Genomic DNA, 20293 nt, shown 5'->3' with positions numbered 1-20293 from the left:
TGGTGTTCAGATTGCGAATACGAGGAAGACATTTCAAATGAATCTATGCACCTGCAAACCAACAGTACAAACTTTGTTAAAAAAACATTACATTTTATTTAAAAACAAACTACAATTTGTTTTCCACCATAGTGTTCTGCATGTGTTTATACATCATTGGGTTCAAAGGCAGTTCATCACTCTTATGCGGCACGGTTAATGGGTACTGAGGCAGACGAAGACCAGGGGTCGTGACCCTAGATACGTTCCTACCGGAAACATGCACTAGCATCATTTGCACTTGCACTCTAAGCACAGCTTGTGTTTTGGCATCGACTCCCTCCGTTATCTAGTTTTCTATAAAGCCCATCCCCGAGGATAAGAAAAAATATATTTATAATACATATTTATATTTCAGGCATGTATATAGTTTGATACATATTTGAAGTTTTAATACATTTTGAAGGTATATACAGGCAGTGCTGTCCACCCAAATCTACCTTTAAACCTGTCAGAAATACGATTTAGCATGCAACAAGTCTCTTAAAATTTCCACCTTTGAAAAGATGGAAAAAAACTGTAACCCCTTAAAAAGATACATCCGGGAGGTATGTACATTTGAACGGTCGATTTACAAGAAAATACGCTTTTCTTAAAAATAATACAAAAAGTGCAGAGCATTTGATAACTAGTTATTTTGGTTTACAGAAATAGCGTAGAAGAATTTGTTTTTTCCTCAGGCTTTTAAAACAGTCCTTTACTTTTCTTCAGGTTGATTTGTTTCCAATTAGGAAGGGAGTTGAACTCCTCTCTCTTCATCTCCAACACTCTCTGAAACATTCAGAGACACGGGCTTACATTACATTACAATCACCTGGCAGGCCCTCTTATCCAGAGAAAGGTACAGTAGTGGTTTATATGTAAAATTTACATTTTCAGACACAAATACTGAGAAAAAAATAACAGTAGCTTCATTTCAGAAAACACAAAGTAACATTTCAGAAGCTTAATGCATTGGATTAGGAATATACAAGGAATATATATTTCATGTTTATCGAGATACAGGAAATGTTGCAATATACAATATATACATAATTACATTTTTATATGTATGTGTGTGTATATATGTGTGCATATGTGTATATATATATATATATATATGTGTGTGTGTGTGTGTGTATGGTGGGAGGGAGCTTTGATCTATGAGAGGACTTAGCAGCAGCACAAAGAGCAGAAGAGCCTGCCGTACCTGGAAGTCCTGGTCAGACAGGTAGATCTCGAGGCGCAGGGGATCCACCCCCTCTGGCAGCGGCTTGGCCAGCAGCTCCTCCGCGGTGTACTGGGTCTTACTGAGCCTGGAGAGAGCGTCCTTCACCAGCGTCACCTTGTTCCGCGCTGCCTCCCCCTGAGCGCACGTGCAGAAGGGGAGGGTGCAGAGCGTTTACCACATTTACAGTGGCGTGCAAACACACTGCACGCTAACACACGTGTGACTCGCACGCACGCATTAACACACGCAATCACACCCCTGCCCCCCACACACACACAAACACACGCAACGAAGGGTGTGACACCATTCGAAAACTATAAATCTGCCCGGCACACCAGAAGCATTATCCTACCTGCAGCTTTATGTTGGGGTCTCTCTCCCAGTAGGGAAAGATGTTGGTAAAAGTGAGGGGCTCAGCACCTGCAAGGATCAGGTAGGCCTGTGGGGGGCGCTTATGGTTCTTTTCTGAAACACAAATGTTACATTCTCAGGACACCCTCAACCAGTCTTCCAGTACCCAATGTTTCACGCAATCATCTCTTAACAGGGAAATTCCAAAAATTCCGAGACCGAGGCTATTTTCTCTGAGGAACGTACAGAACACAGCCTAGGCACTTCTCACCTGAAGCAATCTGTCACATTTGAAAATTCACCCATATAGGCAGGATTCAATGATCATATACAAGATACAAGAGCCCCCTCAGCAGACCTGCATCTCAGTACCCCCACCTCCCAACACCACCTCCCGCCTCCCATCCACACCTCTACAGTACTGGAGCGCGGTCTCCATGGCGCACTTCCTCTCCATGTCCCAGCGGATCTTGGCAGAGCCGGTGCACTCGGCGTCGTCGGGCTGCCGGCCCTGCCACAGGTACACCTCCAAGCGGTTGTCCAGAAGGAAGAGGGCTAGAGCGGGAAAGACGAGCGCGGTCCATTTATGTCTGCTAAGTCACACGGCTAGGCTAGCAAAACAGGAGAAGCCGCTTATCTCACGGCAGCTTGACCGATCGATCGTGCCAATGAGTCTGATCACAGTCCTGTGACCATGTGTAGGTTTGATTACTTATCAGTGACTGTGTGAGTGGGTCTTATAAGTCCTTGGTGATCGTGTGAATGGGTCTAATAACTCCTCAGTGATTGTGTGAGTGGGTCTGATGACTCTACTGTGACCTTGTGCAGGATTCATTATTCCTCAGGGACTGTGCGAGTGGATCAATTGCTCATCAGTGATCGCGTGAGTGGGTCTGATTACTCCTGCTTATCTGAGTGAGCAGTGGCACACAGATGTTAGCCCCACCTGGCTGCGGCACAGAGTACAGGTTCTCCTGCAGGAAGGGCAGGGCCATGACGGAGCCTGTGATGCGGGCGGGGCTCAGCTGCTCCTCCCCCTCAAAGACCCCCGAGGAGGCGCTCAGGTGGAAGAGCCGGGGGGTGAAGTTGTACTTGCCTGGGTCTGAGAGCAACAGGAAGACCATGAGAAAAAGTGATTACATTCACCCATTGCATTTAACTCTGATGAAAGAGCACACTGTGACTGCCTGGGCTAACATGTTGAGTCGGGGGCTCTCAGGTGTGTGTTCGGCACCTTTGAGCATGCAGTCGTAGGCCTTCCTGTCCTGCTGCCCCAGCGCGTTCCAGAACTCCGCCGGCTCTGTGCCTTCCTCCACCTCCTGCACCTCCACACTGCTGTTACTGCTCAGGCCCAGCTCAGGAGGACACCTGCCACACACACCCAAATACACACACACACACGCACACACACATACACACACACACACAAACATGCAAGCACACATGAACGCACACACACACGCATGCACATGCATATGCAACGGACAAACACACAGGGATGCACAAACGCACACACACACACAGAAACACAAACAGGCATAGACACACAGACAAAAAAATGTATTTCTAATCAGAAAATGTAGGCAGGGTTCTCAATCCATTAACCAAAGTGAATTATACATGCGCTCAAAATCTTTCATTCGGACAGCAAGCGGAACTTCGAAATGATTTTGTAATCTATACAAGAAAAGTCCCAGCTGGCATTTCAATGCCACTTCTTTCCTTACATGAAAAAGAAATTGTCCTGGCCAGTTCTACCCCATCAAACACGTATTCCCCCCTTTGTAGCAAATAAGATGGGCTGCGTACTGTCCACGAGACGCTTCAAAGACGCTTTTAAGTTTCAACACGTCTTTGTTTTGCTGTTTTAGGGGAATTGACTTTTCGCATTTCAAAAACACAGACCTAATGACAACCCCTTAGAGAAACAGGAGAAAATACAAAAAAAAACTAGCAATAAAAGCACCATATTAAGCACCAGCAAAATTAAGCACCATTTGGTTCATGAACGTGTGGAAAAACGTCTCAAGTCACATTCCATCTGCTCTGAGATTAAAACAAAGGAAGGTGCCGGAAAGGGAGGCGGACGCTTACGTCTGCGTGAGCCGCTCCGCCGTCTTCTGGCCCACCTCGCGCGCCCGGACGTGGGACTTACAGCCGTGCCACAGGAAGAGCGCCCCCTGCTGGGCGTGGAGCAGGACCAGGGAGGCGCGGGAGCGGAGGCTGGAGCAGCGGCAGTCCACCTCCACGAGGGAGCCCTCCTCCGTCGCCTCGCCGCGCACGCAGAACAGGCGCCAGCCCCCTGCCGCAGACACGGACGCCCATCACCGAGGGCCGCCGCGGGCGCGACACACACAGCACCCATAACTACGATAACCGCCGCGCCGCACGGGGAAGGGTTCAACGACTTTCTATGTCTGGCAAACCCCAAGGAACACGCGTATCTGGGAATTCCACCCATGCTGTGTAAAAGTGCCATTGGCTCGGGTGGATCCATGAAGGACCAGCTGGATCAGAGGCGGAAAATCCAGCTTCAGAAGGTAAAAATCCTCCCCGGTATTTTGTTCCAATCACCTGGATTTGCTAATTGGCACAATTCTTCAGCCAGGATGTAGAACCAATTGGGTGAGCTCAGCTGACTGAGTTCATGGGCGGAAGAAACACATGGCAGGACTTTCTGACCCCTGGACTTTCCACCTCTGAGCATGACAGCCTCGGGAACATGGATAGATGTCACTCATATGTTCAATGTAGAAGCAGAGGGGTAATGAGGATTAACAGCCGCATTGCTGTCAGTAGGGGGCGCTGTGTCGCTCGCACGCGGCAGTGCACGGTACCTGTGTTGGTGGAGCTGTCCTCCCGGCTGCCCTTGTGGATGACCAGACCTCCCTGGAAGAGCTGCAGGAAGCAGGGAGGCTCCTTCCCCTGAGCCACCAAAACCTTGAGGGAGGAAGGATACAGAGATGGAGGGAAGGAGGAGGGACAGATGGAGGGAGAGAAGGTGGGAGAGAGAAACAGAAAGAATGACTGACTGCTTCATTCCTGCAGCAAGCCTCAATGTCTCATAGACAGCAGCCAAAGAACCATAAAAGAATGAAAGCATGATAAAACAGTCTTTAGAAAGGGCTGTATATTGCAGTAGACACTATTACAACTTCGTATTATGCCGAGTAGCTTCAATGTGGACAGATGGGAGAGATGAGAGTATAAGCTCACCTGCGCCCCCCTGTGGTTGCCCAGCTCCACGGTCATGAGCGCCGAGGTGCCCTTCCCGCTGACGCTGGAGTGGCGGCCCTGCCAGAAGAAGCAGGCGCTACGCTCGCGCCCCGGGCCTGCAGTGCTCAGCTCGCCTGGGCGCTGCCTCTTCCCAACTGCACACACACACATACACACACATCATTAAACACACACACACACACACAAGGAACAAATAAATCACACTTGCATAAAGACAGACAGAGCTCCCATCACAGCAGCAAAGGCAGACATTAGCAGCCTCACCTCTGTGATTTTTCAACATGATTGTGACCTATCCCCAGCAGGGCTTACAGCAATTTCATCACCCCAATCCGAGACCTCGGAGCCAGGCGCTCTGCTCACCCACGTTGGAGACGGAGTACTTCCAGCGGATGACGTACGTGTCGCCCTCGTGCATCTGTCCGCAGCTCTCCTTGGGGATCTCGTAGTCGTCGAACTCGCGGATGTGCCAGACGTCCACGGCCACGGTGGCCAGCTGGGCCTGCCGGCCGTCCTCGCTGCGCACCAGGCCGCGACCCCGCTGCACGTCCACGCCCTCCAGCACCGTGCGCACGGCCACGCCCCCTCCCGCCAGCAGCGCCTTCACGTCACAGGGGCGCAGCTCCGACTCGGGGACTCTGTGAGGGGCGGCGTGGACGGGACTCTGGGAAGGAGAGGAGACGTAGTTAGAGACGCCAAACATACGCGGATTCACCCCGCTGTTAGCATAGAAACATTAAGCACAAGGCGACTTTTATGTGAGTTTCCAATGTATGAATCTACTGACTGCAGTGCAAGTGGGAATTATGTGATAGTAACTCAAAATCAACACTCGTGTTTTTTTTGTCCACGTTTCATATGAAACATCAGTCAGCTCAGCTCTTCCCATATCAATCACACTATGAAACGAAACCATTCCTGGTCCCTGGACACAAAACTGAACTCCACGACTCCCCCATAAAACACTGCCCGTTATCACATAGTGAATCTGATGAGGGAGACCGATACTGGAGCGCCCCTCTCCCCTGCTCTCCCCGCTCACCTTCACCTCCTCCACGGCGCCCTCCTCCTTGGAGCTGCTCCTCTCGGCCCAGTCCAGGAACTTCTCCCTGAAGAGGGCCGTCTCGTTGTGCTCCGACAGCCGGCCGAACAGCGCCCAGCTGGGGCGCCCCTCCCCCTGCCTGCGGGAGCATTCGCCTCCGCTCAGTATTCTCACACGGGGGGGCAGTGCTATTTACCTAAAGTTCAACGGAAGTGCTAACGCTACCATGCTAACGGCGGATTTCCTCCATAGAGACAACCACAATTTCACTAGCACTAATTTGTACGGACTGTATTTCATGTCTCCAGTGGGTGGCACTATTGCACCAGTCACTACAAGTCTTGACCCTTAGCATGGCTACATACTGCAAGAGGGGATCTCCACAGGAAAAATTCCTCTATTTTCCCACAGTTAACTAAAAGGACTAAATTGTGAAAGACAGATAATCCAATTATAAAAAGTTCAAAATAACAAAAAATCGAGGATCATGTGAGAATTTGTGATAAAAATTTTTTCCCTCTCCTGATATTAATCGCAGAAGACAACTTACCATTAATAAACTTATATTTTGGTTGAATGAAGTAATGAGATTAACATGAAAATTATTCAATTTAAGCATAACTGTGGGATGATTTGAGTTTGTAAGACACCAAGCAACATGTTATTGTGAAAAAGTTATAGTGTGCTCTTTTATCTTTTCTTATGAATATGGCCTGTGAAATTGAATACAGAATTAAACCAGAAAAATTAAATGCAGCTGTTTACCAGGCTAGCTACCTCTGACAGCATGCAGCAATTAGCCTGTATTTACTTCAAATGCTTTCCCATCAAAACATGCAACTTTTTTGGTTTGGTTTCTTGTCAATCTGACAAAACATTCATGCCGCTTTCCAAACAGACAAGAGCCGTACTTGGTGAAAACAGAACTCATTTGCAAATTGATAACATTCTAAAAATATTTCAGCAACTTGTTTACTGCCTAATGTCCTGCCAGTGAAATTCATTATTTTTAAATTCTTGAGCTAGAACTTCAGTCATAATCATTGTGAGTTCAGCCAAATTAGCATAGAGCTGCGCCTTCCTCCACATTCAACATTAATCTTATCACGTAAATCCGAGGAGTGTGGACCTATATGAGCTCTGTGTGGATTTATGCGAGGCTCTGTGTGTTTCCGTGAAGATTTTTTATGAGGCTCTGTACATTATGTGACACCGCATATAAATCTATACGAGGCTCCGTACGCTCCGTGTACACATATACGAGATCTGTACACCGTGAAGCTCTTTGTCCAGAACAGATACATATATCACCTTCAGACATTACGTGAGCTTCTGAGTGCACAGTGCAGATAAATGCGAAGCTCCACGCAGTTTGAGGGGCCGGACTCACGGCTGTATCTCCGGGTTGCTGGCGGAGGGGTCGAGCGGGTTGACGCTGCAGCTGCTGTAGTCGTAGGACCCGCTCCAGAGCTGCTTCCCCAGCTGCGCCGCCACCTTCCGGTCGCCGAGGGGCACGTCTTTGCCGTGCCACACGTACACCTCGCTCCCGAAGTCAAACAGCAGCACCTGGGGCACACGGACGAAGGGCCCGGTTAACGCCAGGCAGCGACTCGCAGGACAGTATAATGTCGCGTAACACTTAGACACGTTTTAGTTGTAAGCCATTTTGAATAAACTTTATTAGACAGAGCCGTGAAACATTGACAATACACAATTGATGCAAATACACAAGTTTCAGTCTGGGAGAAAATGTTACAAAAAACTATAAACGCAGCTTTTGCAAGCATAACAATCAATCAGTTTCAGCTTCGTCTATTGTCTGGTTAGATCCATACACTAAAGTTGGCTTTGTGTGCTGTTTAACACAACTCAGGGCAGAGACCTGCACACACACACGCACACGCACACGCACACGCACACGCACACGCACACGCACACGCACACGCACACGCACACGCACACACACACAGAACATAAAGTAAGCAAGCTACATTGTGTGCTCATGCACTGCCTGACTGCAAAAGGAGAGAGAGGCAGCAGTGAGAAGGCTGCGCACCCCACACTGACCTCCTTGGAGTTGAGCATGCAGACACTGGGGATGGAGGCCCAGGCCTCATCGTGGGGAACCAGCCGGTCCTCCACGAGGCGGTACACGCAGTTAGACTCCACCACCCCGCTCTCAAACAGCTCGTCCTCTTCTGGATCCCCCGCTCCTGCACAAACACATTAACACTGATCATTACATTGTGTCAGACAGAGCTCACGGCTCTCTGTGTGGATATCTGTGTCAATCTCTAAGCATTTCTGAAACTGCTGCAATCTATTGAGCTAGTACTGACAACAAACCACTGTGCATACTGATGTGTGCTATAGCAAGTGTCCAGCCAGTGTGTGTGTGTGTGTGTGTGTGTGTGTATGTGAGCCCACAGGGTGTTGTGATGCACTCTACCACAGGAAAGTGTGGTTAGACAGAATATGTATGCCAACTCCCCACCCGCTTGCAACCGTCTGGCTTTCAGCTGGTTGCTGCTGGCTAGCCCAAGCTAGCTAGCTAGAACTGGATAGCAGCCTTGTGTGTAAGCCTTCCCTTGCCACTGCACAGCCTCTCCTTCACCAAGACTCCCGCCAGGCCTCTCCGCAGCCACACATAATAACTGGGAGCCCTCATGGCACCAGGCTAACTTGGCAGGGTATCTCAGAGCTGCAGAGGTCTCCAGAGGTATGATGTGCAGGCCCACACATTGTGGACACGCCCTGGCATCAGCCAACCACTCTCCCGCAACCTTGTGGGTAGGTCTAGGAAGACAAAGGCTAGGGGAGCACACCCTGAGAGAAATGCAAGTGCTGGCAGGAGCATCAAAGGCGGTCCTCCCACAGACTCCAGCAGCTGTGAGGAGGTGCTGGTTGACCAGTTCCTCCTTGCCAGCAGAGTACACTCCCTACAGTGAAGTGGTGTGGGAGCAACGCATCCCCTTCACCACTCAAAGTAAAGTCAACACGCAGGCATCTCCTGCTGGCTCAGAGGGGCTCCACCCACATTCCTGCACCATGAAAGTCCACTGACGATGGGGTGCTTAGTGACGGATGCAGGACCAAATGATCAGGAAGCTCCTAGCCTGGGCCCCTGTACCGTAGTGAATACAGCGGTTCTGGTCATCAGCAGCTGGGATTTGAATGGAAACTGCTCCCAGCAGACCCCCGTGTGTCCAAGCAGCCTTATTAAGGATCCACACTGCTCTCCCCCTGAGTTCTAGAAAGGGTGACCTAAACATGGCCCTCTACTGCTACTGCACCTATTAGGGCATTCTGCCCAGCAGTTGAGAACAAAAGATAAATAACTACCCTTACGCCTTCCAATGCCTTCCAGCCACGGCACCGACAGGTCCGGACGAAGGACTGCATTTATCGCGGCAGAGCTCAAGTGATATAAACTTGATATTCCTGCCCAAAGTGAGACCAGACTCCTGAGTGAAGGCTCACTCTGGAAGGAAGGAGAGGGCTGCACCTTACCTAGGAAGGGACACTCCCAGAATGACACCTGCATGGTGTGGGCTTTGCCATAAAAAACTACCTCCTGCCAAATCTCACAGAAACACCCAACTGCACTATGCCACTCTCTTCATTGCTTACGCAGTATGCACCCACCCATCCATCTGAAGATACAGTGAAAGACTGCTTCTACGAGGGGCTGGGAGAGGCCCTCCACAAAGTCCTGAAGTCTCATAACATCTTGCTGTTGGGGGACTTCAACGCAAGAGTAAGGAAAAAGTGTGGTCTGGAAAGGAATAATCACACATCACGACATCAGCCATATGGGTTGAGGCTAATAAGCTATTGAACTGAACACAGTCTCACAATCACCAACGCTATATTCCAAATAAAGAATAAGTACAAAACCTCTCGAATGCACCCACGATCAAAGCACTGGCACCTTTTAGATGACATCATTGTGAGGGGCTCTGATGTCAGACAATTCCTCATTACACGAGCCATGAGAGGGGCAGAACGCAGAACAGATCTTCAAGTGATCGCGACCAAGCTCAAAATGGGGGGTTCGCTCAAGAAAAGGCCGGACAGTGTCCGGCTCCAGGACACAGAGGCACGGAACACCTCAAGCTCTTCTCTAGCAGAACAGCTAGAGAACATAGAGTCTCTCCTGGGCACAGGGGGGACGATCAGTGACAGGCGATCAGTGACAGGCGATCCGCCCTCAGCGCATCACTTTATGAAGCAGCAGCTCAATCAACCGGCCACAGCAGGAAGAATCATCAGGACTGGTCTGATGAGAACTCCAGACACATCGCCAATCTTCTCAACGGGATGCACAAAGCAAAAAAAAATAAAGCAAAGACACATAAAGCAAAACCCAATGACTCAACACTCGGTCTGCAGAGGCCCTCAGACGGTAATTGCAAGACCGAAGGAGGAAGGTGCAGTGTGCTCTGTGACGTCTACAAAATGAGCGCTGGATTTCCAAAGCACGCAAAAATAAATGCTATGGTCTCTCTGCCCCTTTACGAATGCCGATGGATCCTCCCTCCCATCTGCCTTCTCAGAAGTCTGCAGCGATATTAGATCACTAAAGACTAACAAACCTCAGGGACCTGATTCCATCGATCCATCTGCAGCAACAGTTGTGGCACATTACTCCACTCAGTTGCTGGGAAAGCCCTGGCAAGAATCATGTTCCACAGACTCATTAAGACCATCACTGAGGACCTGCTGCCACAATCCCAGTGTGGCTTCAGAAAGAACAGAAGCACGGTGGACAGGATCTGCACCACACGCGCCAACTGCAGGAAGAGTGTTGTGAACAAAAACAACACCTGTTCACGGCCCGCAGTGACCGGCCAAAGAGATGTCAGAATCGAAACTTGAAAATAATACACCACAGCGTCCGGTCAGTTATGATTCTCTATTTGTTTAAGAGTTAAGATCATGGTGTTCTTATCTTCCCATTTCTGTACATGGTCAAAAACAAGAGAAATGGGAAGATAAGAATGAGTCACACTAAGGTCATGTTCTGCACATAATGTGGATTAGCAGACATGCAAATAAACTTTCAGTGAGTACAAATTTTATTTTCGTTTCCTCAAAATTTATGATTCTTTGCATGATACATATACATTTCTCTACAAAATCAAGGTCATGTACAGTATGCTTAAAATGACCTCTCACTCGCCCAGAAATTTGGCACAAAAATAACTTCAAACATCTCGCATTGGATAATACAGCTATCAAAGACCCACAAAAAGCAGTAGAAATCACCTTTGGTCACCATGGACTACTCTAAGCATGTGTGCATGTGTTAACCTGCCTCTGTGTGTAACTGTGTGCCTGTGTGAGTTTGTGTGATCCTCTCTCTCTGTTTGAGCCTCTACCTTTATACTCGGTCTTTCCACCCAGAAGTTTCCAGAACTCATTGGCTCTGTGGTTGTCCGTGTTGATTCCCTCCTCTAGGATGGTCACCTGTGGTGCTTTGCAGCCCAGGTCGCGCTTGGTCTGCACATAGGTAGCCATCTCCGAGGCCTGTACGACACAATAGCACAGACAACGCATGTTATTGACAAATTACTACTGCTGCCACGCCCAAGTCCTCCAATGCCAGACACTGCCTAGAGAGGGTCAACTCAATGACCTTTACATGACACACATTTGACAAGTCATATGACAAAACATTATATCAGAGAATCCAGTGTATGTGCAATATGTCTCTAATAGCATGACGGTTCTGAGCATGAAAAAGTACCAGCAACACCATGTTAAGCACATTAATGTAGGAGCATTTGACACAACATGCACAGAACTGCAAGCCATCAATCAGCAAGGATAGTGCTCCCCTGCCCTTCAGCTAAATGTGAAATGGGTGCTGTGCCAAATCAGATTCTGGCACCATTACAGTGTGTGGAAAATAGAATTGCCCGAGCTGGATGTATAGACTCTTTGTTCCTGCCTGCACAGGCCGCACTGTGATGTGCAAGCTACCTTGGCTTTCTCAATAACGTTGGCAAACTCCCCGGTCCACATGTAGCAGTGCTTGGGCGTGATCAGGAGGAAGCAGTCCCCGCTGTTCAGCGATCGGGCCGTCGGCTCCACCAGACGCACCTGGATGTGCCTCCGCCCTGCGGACAGGAAGCAGATCCCCCCCAGTGAAGTCACAGTCAGCAACAGAGCTCTGGGGTTTATATTGTAAAATGCTGAACCCACACTATCCACCACCCAACCCCGTGCCATCCTGACCCCACCCCCGCCCATGCTGACCTACCCTTACCCATCTCCACTCATCCACACCAACCCATCCCCAACCCTACCCACTCCACCTCCACTTATCCGCACCAACCCCTCCCCAACCCTACCCATTCAATCTCCACTCATCTATACTCAACACTCCCAACCCTACCCATTCAATCTCCACTCATCCACACCAACCCATCCGCAACCCTACCCATTCCATCTCCACTCATCCACACCAACCCATCCCCAACTCTACCCATTCCATCTCCACTCATCCACACCAACCCATCCCCAACCCTACCCATTCCATCTCCACTCATCTACACTCAACACTCCCAACCCTACCCATTCAATCTCCACTCATCCACACCAACCCATCCCCAACCCTGCCCAGTCCATCTCCGCTCATCCACACCCACCCCAACCCTGCCTATTCTATCTCCGCTCATCCACACCCACCCCAACCCTGCCCAGTCCATCTCCGCTCATCCACACCCACCCCAACCCTACCCATTCCATCTCCACTCATCCACACCAACCCATCCCCAACCCTACCCATTCCATCTCCACTCATCTACACTCAACACTCCCAACCCTACCCATTCAATCTCCACTCATCCACACCAACCCATCCCCAACCCTGCCCAGTCCATCTCCGCTCATCCACACCCACCCCAACCCTGCCTATTCTATCTCCGCTCATCCACACCCACCCCAACCCTGCCCAGTCCATCTCCGCTCATCCACACCCACCCCAACCCTACCCATTCCATCTCCACTCATCCACACCAACCCATCCCCAACCCTACCCATTCCATCTCCACTCATCTACACTCAACACTCCCAACCCTACCCATTCAATCTCCACTCATCCACACCCACCCCAACCCTGCCCATTCTATCTCCACTCATCCACACCAACCCATCCCCAACCCTACCCATTCCATCCCCATTCATCCACACCCAACCCACCCCAACCCTGCCCATTCTATCTCCACTCATCCACACCCACCCCTCCCCAACCCTACCCATTCCATCTCCACTCATCCACACCAACCCATCCCCAACTCTACCCATTCCATCTCCACTCATCCACACCAACCCATCCCCAACCCTACCCATTCCATCTCCACTCATCTACACTCAACACTCCCAACCCTACCCATTCAATCTCCACTCATCCACACCAACCCATCCCCAACCCTGCCCAGTCCATCTCCGCTCATCCACACCCACCCCAACCCTGCCCATTCCATCTCCACTCATCCACACCAACCCCTCTCCAACCCTACCCATTCCATCCCCAGCCGGGCAGCCTGAGGCTCTGACCTTTAATGAGGATGAGCATGAGCTTCTTGAAAGGCAGGGCGCTGTTGTTGGTCACCACCTCGGTGGACTTGACGTTGCGCAGGTGCACGTTGCGGAAGTTCTCCTTGCTGGCCAGCCCAGCCAGGGCAGCGTCCGCCAGGTTGGAATGCTTGGCCACTGGAAAGAGATCAGACCAGGCCGTCCCTGAGCTATGGACCACACCACTGACCGCAGCTAAAGCTGGTACCCTTCCCATAATGACTGTCAAAATCTACATCGAAACAGGTCTTGTGTAAGTATCCATGAGATAAAACAAAAATAAAATAAAATGAACACAAAAAAACAGGTTAATAAAGAAACAAAACCTTTGAACGTTTTCCCAATCTATGAAGAGCACTAAACTGTCTTTTTAAAATTGCAGGTGGTTTGTCCTCATCCCTTTTCATGCACCCTGACGAAAGCTGGACTGCAGAAAGGTGTCCGTGCTGATAAAACTGTTTTAAAAAAAGTTTTTTTTAAATGTAAAAAAAGACCTGACTGCAGCTGCACCGTCCTTCAGAGTACATTATCCCTATAATTCACAATGTCCTTTCAACTTTAAGTAGAATTAAATTGACAATCCAGAAGAAAATCATGCATATTTAAAGATTAATCTTTAGGAAACTATTTTTGCAACCCTGGCAAATCCAACCAAACTGGGGTTAATTTTTAACTTTTTTTTTTGGACAGGAAAACTTCTGACCCCAGATGCTTAAAGTATTCACTGTAACACAATCCAAGCATGCAAAACATTTTCAAAGCAAATTCACATCAGGGGATGACTGTATTCATGAAGTTCTATATTTCAGACAGTGTGTTGAATTCTCTGCAGACGGTATGTATGTGTGTGGTGTGTGTGGGGGGGTCAGTGGTCAGAAAATATGACTCAGATGACTGGGAACCATGTGAGTCTTTTTCTCCTTTCCTGAGAAAACAAGCGAACGCGACATGGCCGTTCTCTGTCAGTCTCTGCCACATCCCCCTTTCAGTGTCGAAGCATTTCATTTCTGCTTCCTTGTGGTAAGGACACAGTGCACTCGCAGCCCATCCACACAGGATACGTGTTTGAGACAAACTGCAGCCCATCCAGGTGCACCCAGTGTGCCGCTGTGGGTCTGCTCTTTCTCAGACAGCCTACACAGTGCCTTCAGACGCCAGACCAGGTGAGTTTCAGGCCCACTATATGAGCTGTGTTAGTTCCCATAAAGCACCTGGATGATTGGTTAGGATTTATTTACCCCAAAATATACCCAGGTCTGTCCTACTCTATACACAGCCAATGTTTACAGATCCAAGAGGTGACTTTCTACTGGGTTTTCAGATTGTTCCAGGAAAGTCAATGATGTTTTCCCCACACCACTGCCAGTGGCACTATATTTAATTTTGTGGCACTTCATATTTAGAACTTTTAATTTTAATCCTGCAAGTTTCTATCAAACTAAAGTTAATTAGAGCTCATCATGGACCAACCAACTGTGAATTTTCTTTTAGAGTTCTGATGAGGGCACAGAATGAATATACTGCAGTAAATATGCTGTCGTCAATAAAAGGAAGCACACAGCATGTAAATGATAATGGAAATCAGATGAGTGAATGAGGCCATTTTAAAAACAACCAGGTCACATGACTGACTTCTCTCTACTTGTATTCTCTTGGTCTCCACGGTGGCGACGTTGAGCCTCTGCTCGGTGTACTCCTGCCTGATGTCGTCACGCGCCGCCAGTGCCCGCAGGGGGTTCTGGGAGGCGCGGGTCTTCCGAGGCGGACGCATCGCCCGCTTGTGCTCGGCCACTGTGGACGTTAGCCTGGACACACACACACACACACCAGAAGAAGTGAGGCTCTATAGACACACTCAGACACACTAAAGCAGCAAACAGATACACACAAAGCAGGAGACGTTACCCACTCTCTCTCTCTCACACACACGCACACGCACAGGCGCACACACACACACACACACAAACACCAGAAGAGGTGAGGGTCTATACACACACTTAGACACCAAAGCAGCAAACAGACACTCACACACACAAAGTAGGAACATACCACTTAGACACACAAGTGCAGAAACGCACACACACAAAGTAGGAAACATTACCCACTCTCTCTCCCTCTCTCTCACACACACACATGTGCAGACATACGCGCACAGAAACTGAGCAAACAGACACATGGAGAGTGACTGACAGCCAGATGTAGACACAGATGAAAGGCACACAAAGCAGAACAGTGGCTTGGATTAAGACAGAAAACCACAGGGACACAAATGAGCATATAGGACCCACGTAGACAGAGGTCATAAGATAAAAACAATGTCTATACAGACATGGAAAGACCACAAGCACGCAAGAGGCACACACAGACAATATCCAGCGCACGTGGGTTTAAGAAAAGCTTCACTTCCACTTCACGAAAAATGTCACACCAAGTGTCTTCTAGTCTGACATTGCCTGTTCTGAAATTGTAGTCTGTGCGCTGACTGTCAATGCTAGAATATAAAGGGTGAGAGGGTAGCCCCTGGCCACAAAGCGAGCCGGCGGGAGCGGGCGTGCCGTACTTGGGCGTGTTGGACTGGATGACGCTGAAGTCCGCCACAGAGTCGAAGGACGCGACGGGGCCGAGGGCCGTGGGGGACACGGCCTTGTAGAAGCGGCCGAACGTCTCCTCGTCGTCCAGCGTCATCACCTCCTTCACCGTCTCCGCCGTCACCTTGATGGAGGTCTCCCGGGGCCCCATGCCTGGAACGCCCACAGAGTTCAGCTCAGACGCTCGAAGACGCCTCCAGAGCTGTGCTTTTAATGGTATTTCGGGGCTTGCTCACCTTTGTTGTGCAGCTTGTCCAGGAAGGACTCCAGCTTGTCCAGCCTCTTGTCCCCAACGACGTCCACGTCGGAGCGGGTGGAGATCTCTGTTAGAGCCAGAGCACAGGGCACCCAAAGACATGACCACCAAAGAGCAGAGCACATAAAGCCAGGGGTAAAATCATAAGCATTGCAGCACGGGTCTTGCTTGGGGCGGGCTGGGTTTGGTTCACCTTCCAGTGGCTTGACTGGGGTTCCCGTGGAGGACTTCTTGCTGTGGACGGTGGGGGGATCGTCTTTGCCGGGCACCGCAGACACTAGGCCTGAGGGAGAGAGGGAAGCACTACAATCAACCCGTGACCCTCTTTCCCTCCTAACTTCATTAACTTCATTTCAGAATATGTAAAACGGCACTCAATGGAAACACGTGGCGCCTACACTATTTTTTTTCCCCTCAAGTCTTAAGTCTCAGCTTGTTTTAAGTTACTGTTTGTTTGACACGTGACATTTTCTTACCCCAAAGGCAAATCTTGAAATGAGTCAAACTGTCCCACGTCATCTGCGATATTTTCCCTTATTTAGCAGAATGTAACAGAAATATGTTTCCAAGTCTAAATATAAGGTTAAATTACTTGCTGAGATTAATATCAATAATTGTTTACATATTTTTTGTTCTTTGCAGTGTGCACGCAGCACCCGGACAACATTGACTGACTAACTTTTATACGGAGACGAAAAGCAACCGCCTCCAGAGTCCGTCTGTCTGTCTGGCGCGTACAACGGACACTGTCCCCCTCACATTTTTCAAACCCGCGGAAAGCACTTGTCACCAGCGGCGAGGGCAGCGAAACATTCTGGGTCCGACCCCCAGGGAGAGGCTGGGGGGGGGGGGGGGCGCGGCGTGCTGACCTCTCTTGGCCATGCGTCCGGCGACGGTGAACTGGGTGGAGTCGTTGGCGGCGCCCTTCCCCCGGCTCTTCCACTGCTCCTCCTTCTCCTGCAGGACGCGCATGCGGTCGGCCAGCGACACCTTGGTCTCCACCCCCGCCGCGGACTTCTGCGCGGCCGCACAGGAGGGGAGAGAGGGAGATGGAGAAGAGAGAAAAAAAGAGAGAGAGAGAGAGAGAAAGAGAGAGAGAGAGAAAAAGAGAGATAGAGAGAGAGAGGGAGAGAGAGAGAGAGAAAGAGAGAGAGAAAGAGAGAGAGTGAGAGAGTGAGAGAGAGAGAGAGAGTCTCCCGTTAGAAGCCTCCACTACAGGAGCGGCGCTCCCACGGGTTTCAGTGTTTACTGTAGAAAAGGACTCAGTGGTCAGTCCAGCTTTCAATTAATTTCCCCTCATAAGAGGAATGCTTAACAGCCTAAAGCTCTATTTTTATGGCCACATGGTTCAAATAATAAAAATCCAGAGACAGCCATTTTCAAAGCAGCGCACAGTTTAACAAAAACATGTTTACGGTCAATTAAAGTGCATTAGCGAGAAAGCATTCAGATAAAAGTATAAAAAAGGAAAAACTAATATAAACAAAGAGCTAAAAAGCTGAAACCGGGCAGTTAATAGAAAAACGCCCACACATAAATCTGAGGGCTTCACTTTGTGACTTTGAAACGGAGACCTGTTTAAAACTCCAATGTTTGCCAACCACAAATAAATCTGAAGAGTAAAACGCTCAGCCAACAGTGCAAAAATGTTCTGGGAGGGCTTGCCCCAGCCGATGAGTTACACTGGACACACGTGTGGGTGTGTGTCTGTTTGTGTAGGTCTGTATACACACTGACACATAAAGTACATATCACTGAACACTGCATATACGTGTCACATCCTATTTATGTTGTGTGTGTGTGTGTGTGTGTGTGTGCGTGTGCGTGCGTGTGTGTGTGTGTGTGTGCGTGTGCGTGTGCATGTGTGTGTGCGCATGTGGGTGTGTGTTACGGTACATTACAAAGCACACATGACCCCTGCCGTGGCCACATAGGAAAGAATGGTCAGGATCAGAAAGAGGGGAAGTGGGGCGGGGCAGGGGACAGGAAGCAGGAAACACCGAACACAGACATTCTTTGGTGTCGCATCACGGCTGACCGCTGTTTTGATTAGCGCGTTCACCGCGTAGCCCTGGATGACGGGTGGACGGCCTTTGTTTTGCATGCAGTGTAGCCCACGCAGGGCATGTCCCCGCATCCGCACAAGGTCATTATCTCACATCCTCATGCCAGAGATGACAGAGGGGAAGCCTGGTGTTCGTCACCCAGCCGCGTACCGCCGCTCATCGAAACAACGGGAAAAACGCGAGGAAACAGCGGTCCGCGAGGCGACGGCGGTACGGTCGCGGGGCTACACTTCGGCAGAGGGGTACGACGTCGTACGCAGCCGAGACGCGGCAGGATTAACCCCCCCACCGCCCGGCGCGGTCGCCCACGTCGCCGGTCGAGCGGCGGCAACAGCTCTGTGTGCCTTTCGCCTCTCCGCCTTCTCAGACCCCCCCCCCTCTCCTCCCACAACCCCCCCTCTACCCAGCCACTCTCACCCTCACTCCCCTCCTTTCAGTGCCCTGACCCCTGCCCTCGACCCTTAACAGCTCCACCCGCTGACATAATACTCTTTTTTTTTTTTTTTTGTTGCTCGGCAGCACAAGGGTGCCTAGTTCCACAGGCCCCAACTCTGCGGATTCCGGGAGAAAGGAGCGCTTCAGCCAGAAAAACAGCACCCCGTGGGTGTTTATCCGCCGCTAAGTGAGCGCGTGTGGAACGTTCCCGCTTGTTTATGGGCTTGGCCGTCATCGGAGCGTCAGTAAAAAAAAAGCCCCCCCCCGTGCGATCGTGAAACCCGTCAAGTTCACGACGCTCTCCGGTTTTACTGGGCTCCTCCTCTTACCGCCAAAGCGCGCCGTTAAAGCCAGCTACCGAGCGTGTGCGTTGGACGGCCGCCAGCCCGAATACTAGGGGGACATTTTGGAGTAATTAAGGATGATACACTATAGACCGTGCATCACAAAGACATTTCCGACTAGTTTTTTTTTTCTTCTTGCAAACAGACAGGCACGTCGCCGCGTCATTCTTTCACGGTGAGCCCTTTTCCACTTGTAAACTTGCCGCAGGGGCCTCTGTGGTTTTCAGGAGGCAAGAGCCAGACAAAGCAATTCAACCATCTCTTTTGCCCAGAGGGGAAACACCTCTTTTTCACTGATAAATAGAAAAAAGAAAAGCACACAAAAAGAGATCCTGTCTCCGGAGTTCCTTATCTTCAGTCGAGCCGGGCACATTTGTTTCTGAATGAAGCCCAAAAAGAACCCCACAGTATCCAGACAATATACCGCCATTACACATTTTTAAAACCTCACATATCTCTCTTTAACACAAAACCAGAGAAAAGCACATAACGTCACGGAAAAAGCAAACAAACGAACTGTCGCAGATCTCTCCGAGGCAGGCGCAGCGGTTCACAGGCAGCCGCACAAAAGCAACAAAACGCGCCGCGGCGCTCGCTATTGTTAGCTTGCCGGTTGATTAAATGAAACACCGGTAGCGAAGGGCAGGCCAGGACCCGCAGGGAACGGGCGATAGGGGGGGTGGGTGACATTCCCGCTGTCGCCCGGGAGGGCGAGGGCGGCGGGGAGCTGGCGCGCGGCCAGCCAGGCGCCCCGCAGCATCTGGAATACGAGGCCGTCGCAGGTGCTAGCGCCGCGCAGGAAAAGCAGAACGCTCGTAAATTCCGCGCGCTGCCTGCCTGCGGCGTTTCTCTCGAGAGCGCATAATGATCGGCGTCGCCGGGGCCTCTGGCGGCGGTTTCAATCGCAGCCTCGGGAGAGGGGCGGGGCGACAGGAGGGGGGAGAAGATAAACTCAGCTGCAACACACTGGCGCTATTGTGATCCAGAACTGGGGCCCGTCAGCGACAGGAAATAGCTCAGTCGAGAGACACTAGAGGAGAGAGTTCGCAGCCTTGAACCCGCGCAGGATGTTGTAGTCTAGAGAATTAAAGGGACAGGATGACACCGCATACTTCAGGAGAGCCTTTCTGAGGCGAGGACTGAG

General features: G+C 50.2%; 1 protein-coding gene across 7 annotated transcripts in view; it reads right to left on the bottom strand.

Moving 5' to 3' along the window:
• Positions 1-78: 78 nt before the first annotated feature.
• The window catches only part of svild (supervillin d), a 68060-nt gene continuing 47845 nt past the window's right edge, over positions 79-20293 (bottom strand). For all 7 annotated transcript variants that reach the window (XM_064321943.1, XM_064321942.1, XM_064321945.1 and 4 more), the window contains 21 exons: positions 17174-17321; positions 16498-16587; positions 16285-16371; positions 16021-16201; positions 15093-15265; positions 13443-13598; positions 11865-12001; positions 11261-11408; positions 7947-8092; positions 7270-7445; positions 5880-6018; positions 5201-5501; positions 4817-4971; positions 4438-4540; positions 3695-3902; positions 2835-2968; positions 2547-2702; positions 2012-2155; positions 1602-1714; positions 1229-1384; positions 79-810 (listed from right to left, as the gene is read on the bottom strand). In XM_064321943.1, the coding sequence (XP_064178013.1) occupies positions 724-810; positions 1229-1384; positions 1602-1714; positions 2012-2155; positions 2547-2702; positions 2835-2968; positions 3695-3902; positions 4438-4540; positions 4817-4971; positions 5201-5501; positions 5880-6018; positions 7270-7445; positions 7947-8092; positions 11261-11408; positions 11865-12001; positions 13443-13598; positions 15093-15265; positions 16021-16201; positions 16285-16371; positions 16498-16587; positions 17174-17321 (3138 nt within the window). In that variant the 3' untranslated portion in view covers positions 79-723. The remainder of the gene's footprint in view (positions 811-1228; positions 1385-1601; positions 1715-2011; positions 2156-2546; positions 2703-2834; positions 2969-3694; positions 3903-4437; positions 4541-4816; positions 4972-5200; positions 5502-5879; positions 6019-7269; positions 7446-7946; positions 8093-11260; positions 11409-11864; positions 12002-13442; positions 13599-15092; positions 15266-16020; positions 16202-16284; positions 16372-16497; positions 16588-17173; positions 17322-20293) is intronic.

Source organism: Anguilla rostrata, chromosome 2 (assembly GCF_018555375.3).
Source record: "Anguilla rostrata isolate EN2019 chromosome 2, ASM1855537v3, whole genome shotgun sequence".
Taxonomy (NCBI): Eukaryota; Metazoa; Chordata; class Actinopteri; order Anguilliformes; family Anguillidae; genus Anguilla; species Anguilla rostrata.
This window is presented reverse-complemented; position numbering and strand designations above follow the sequence as displayed.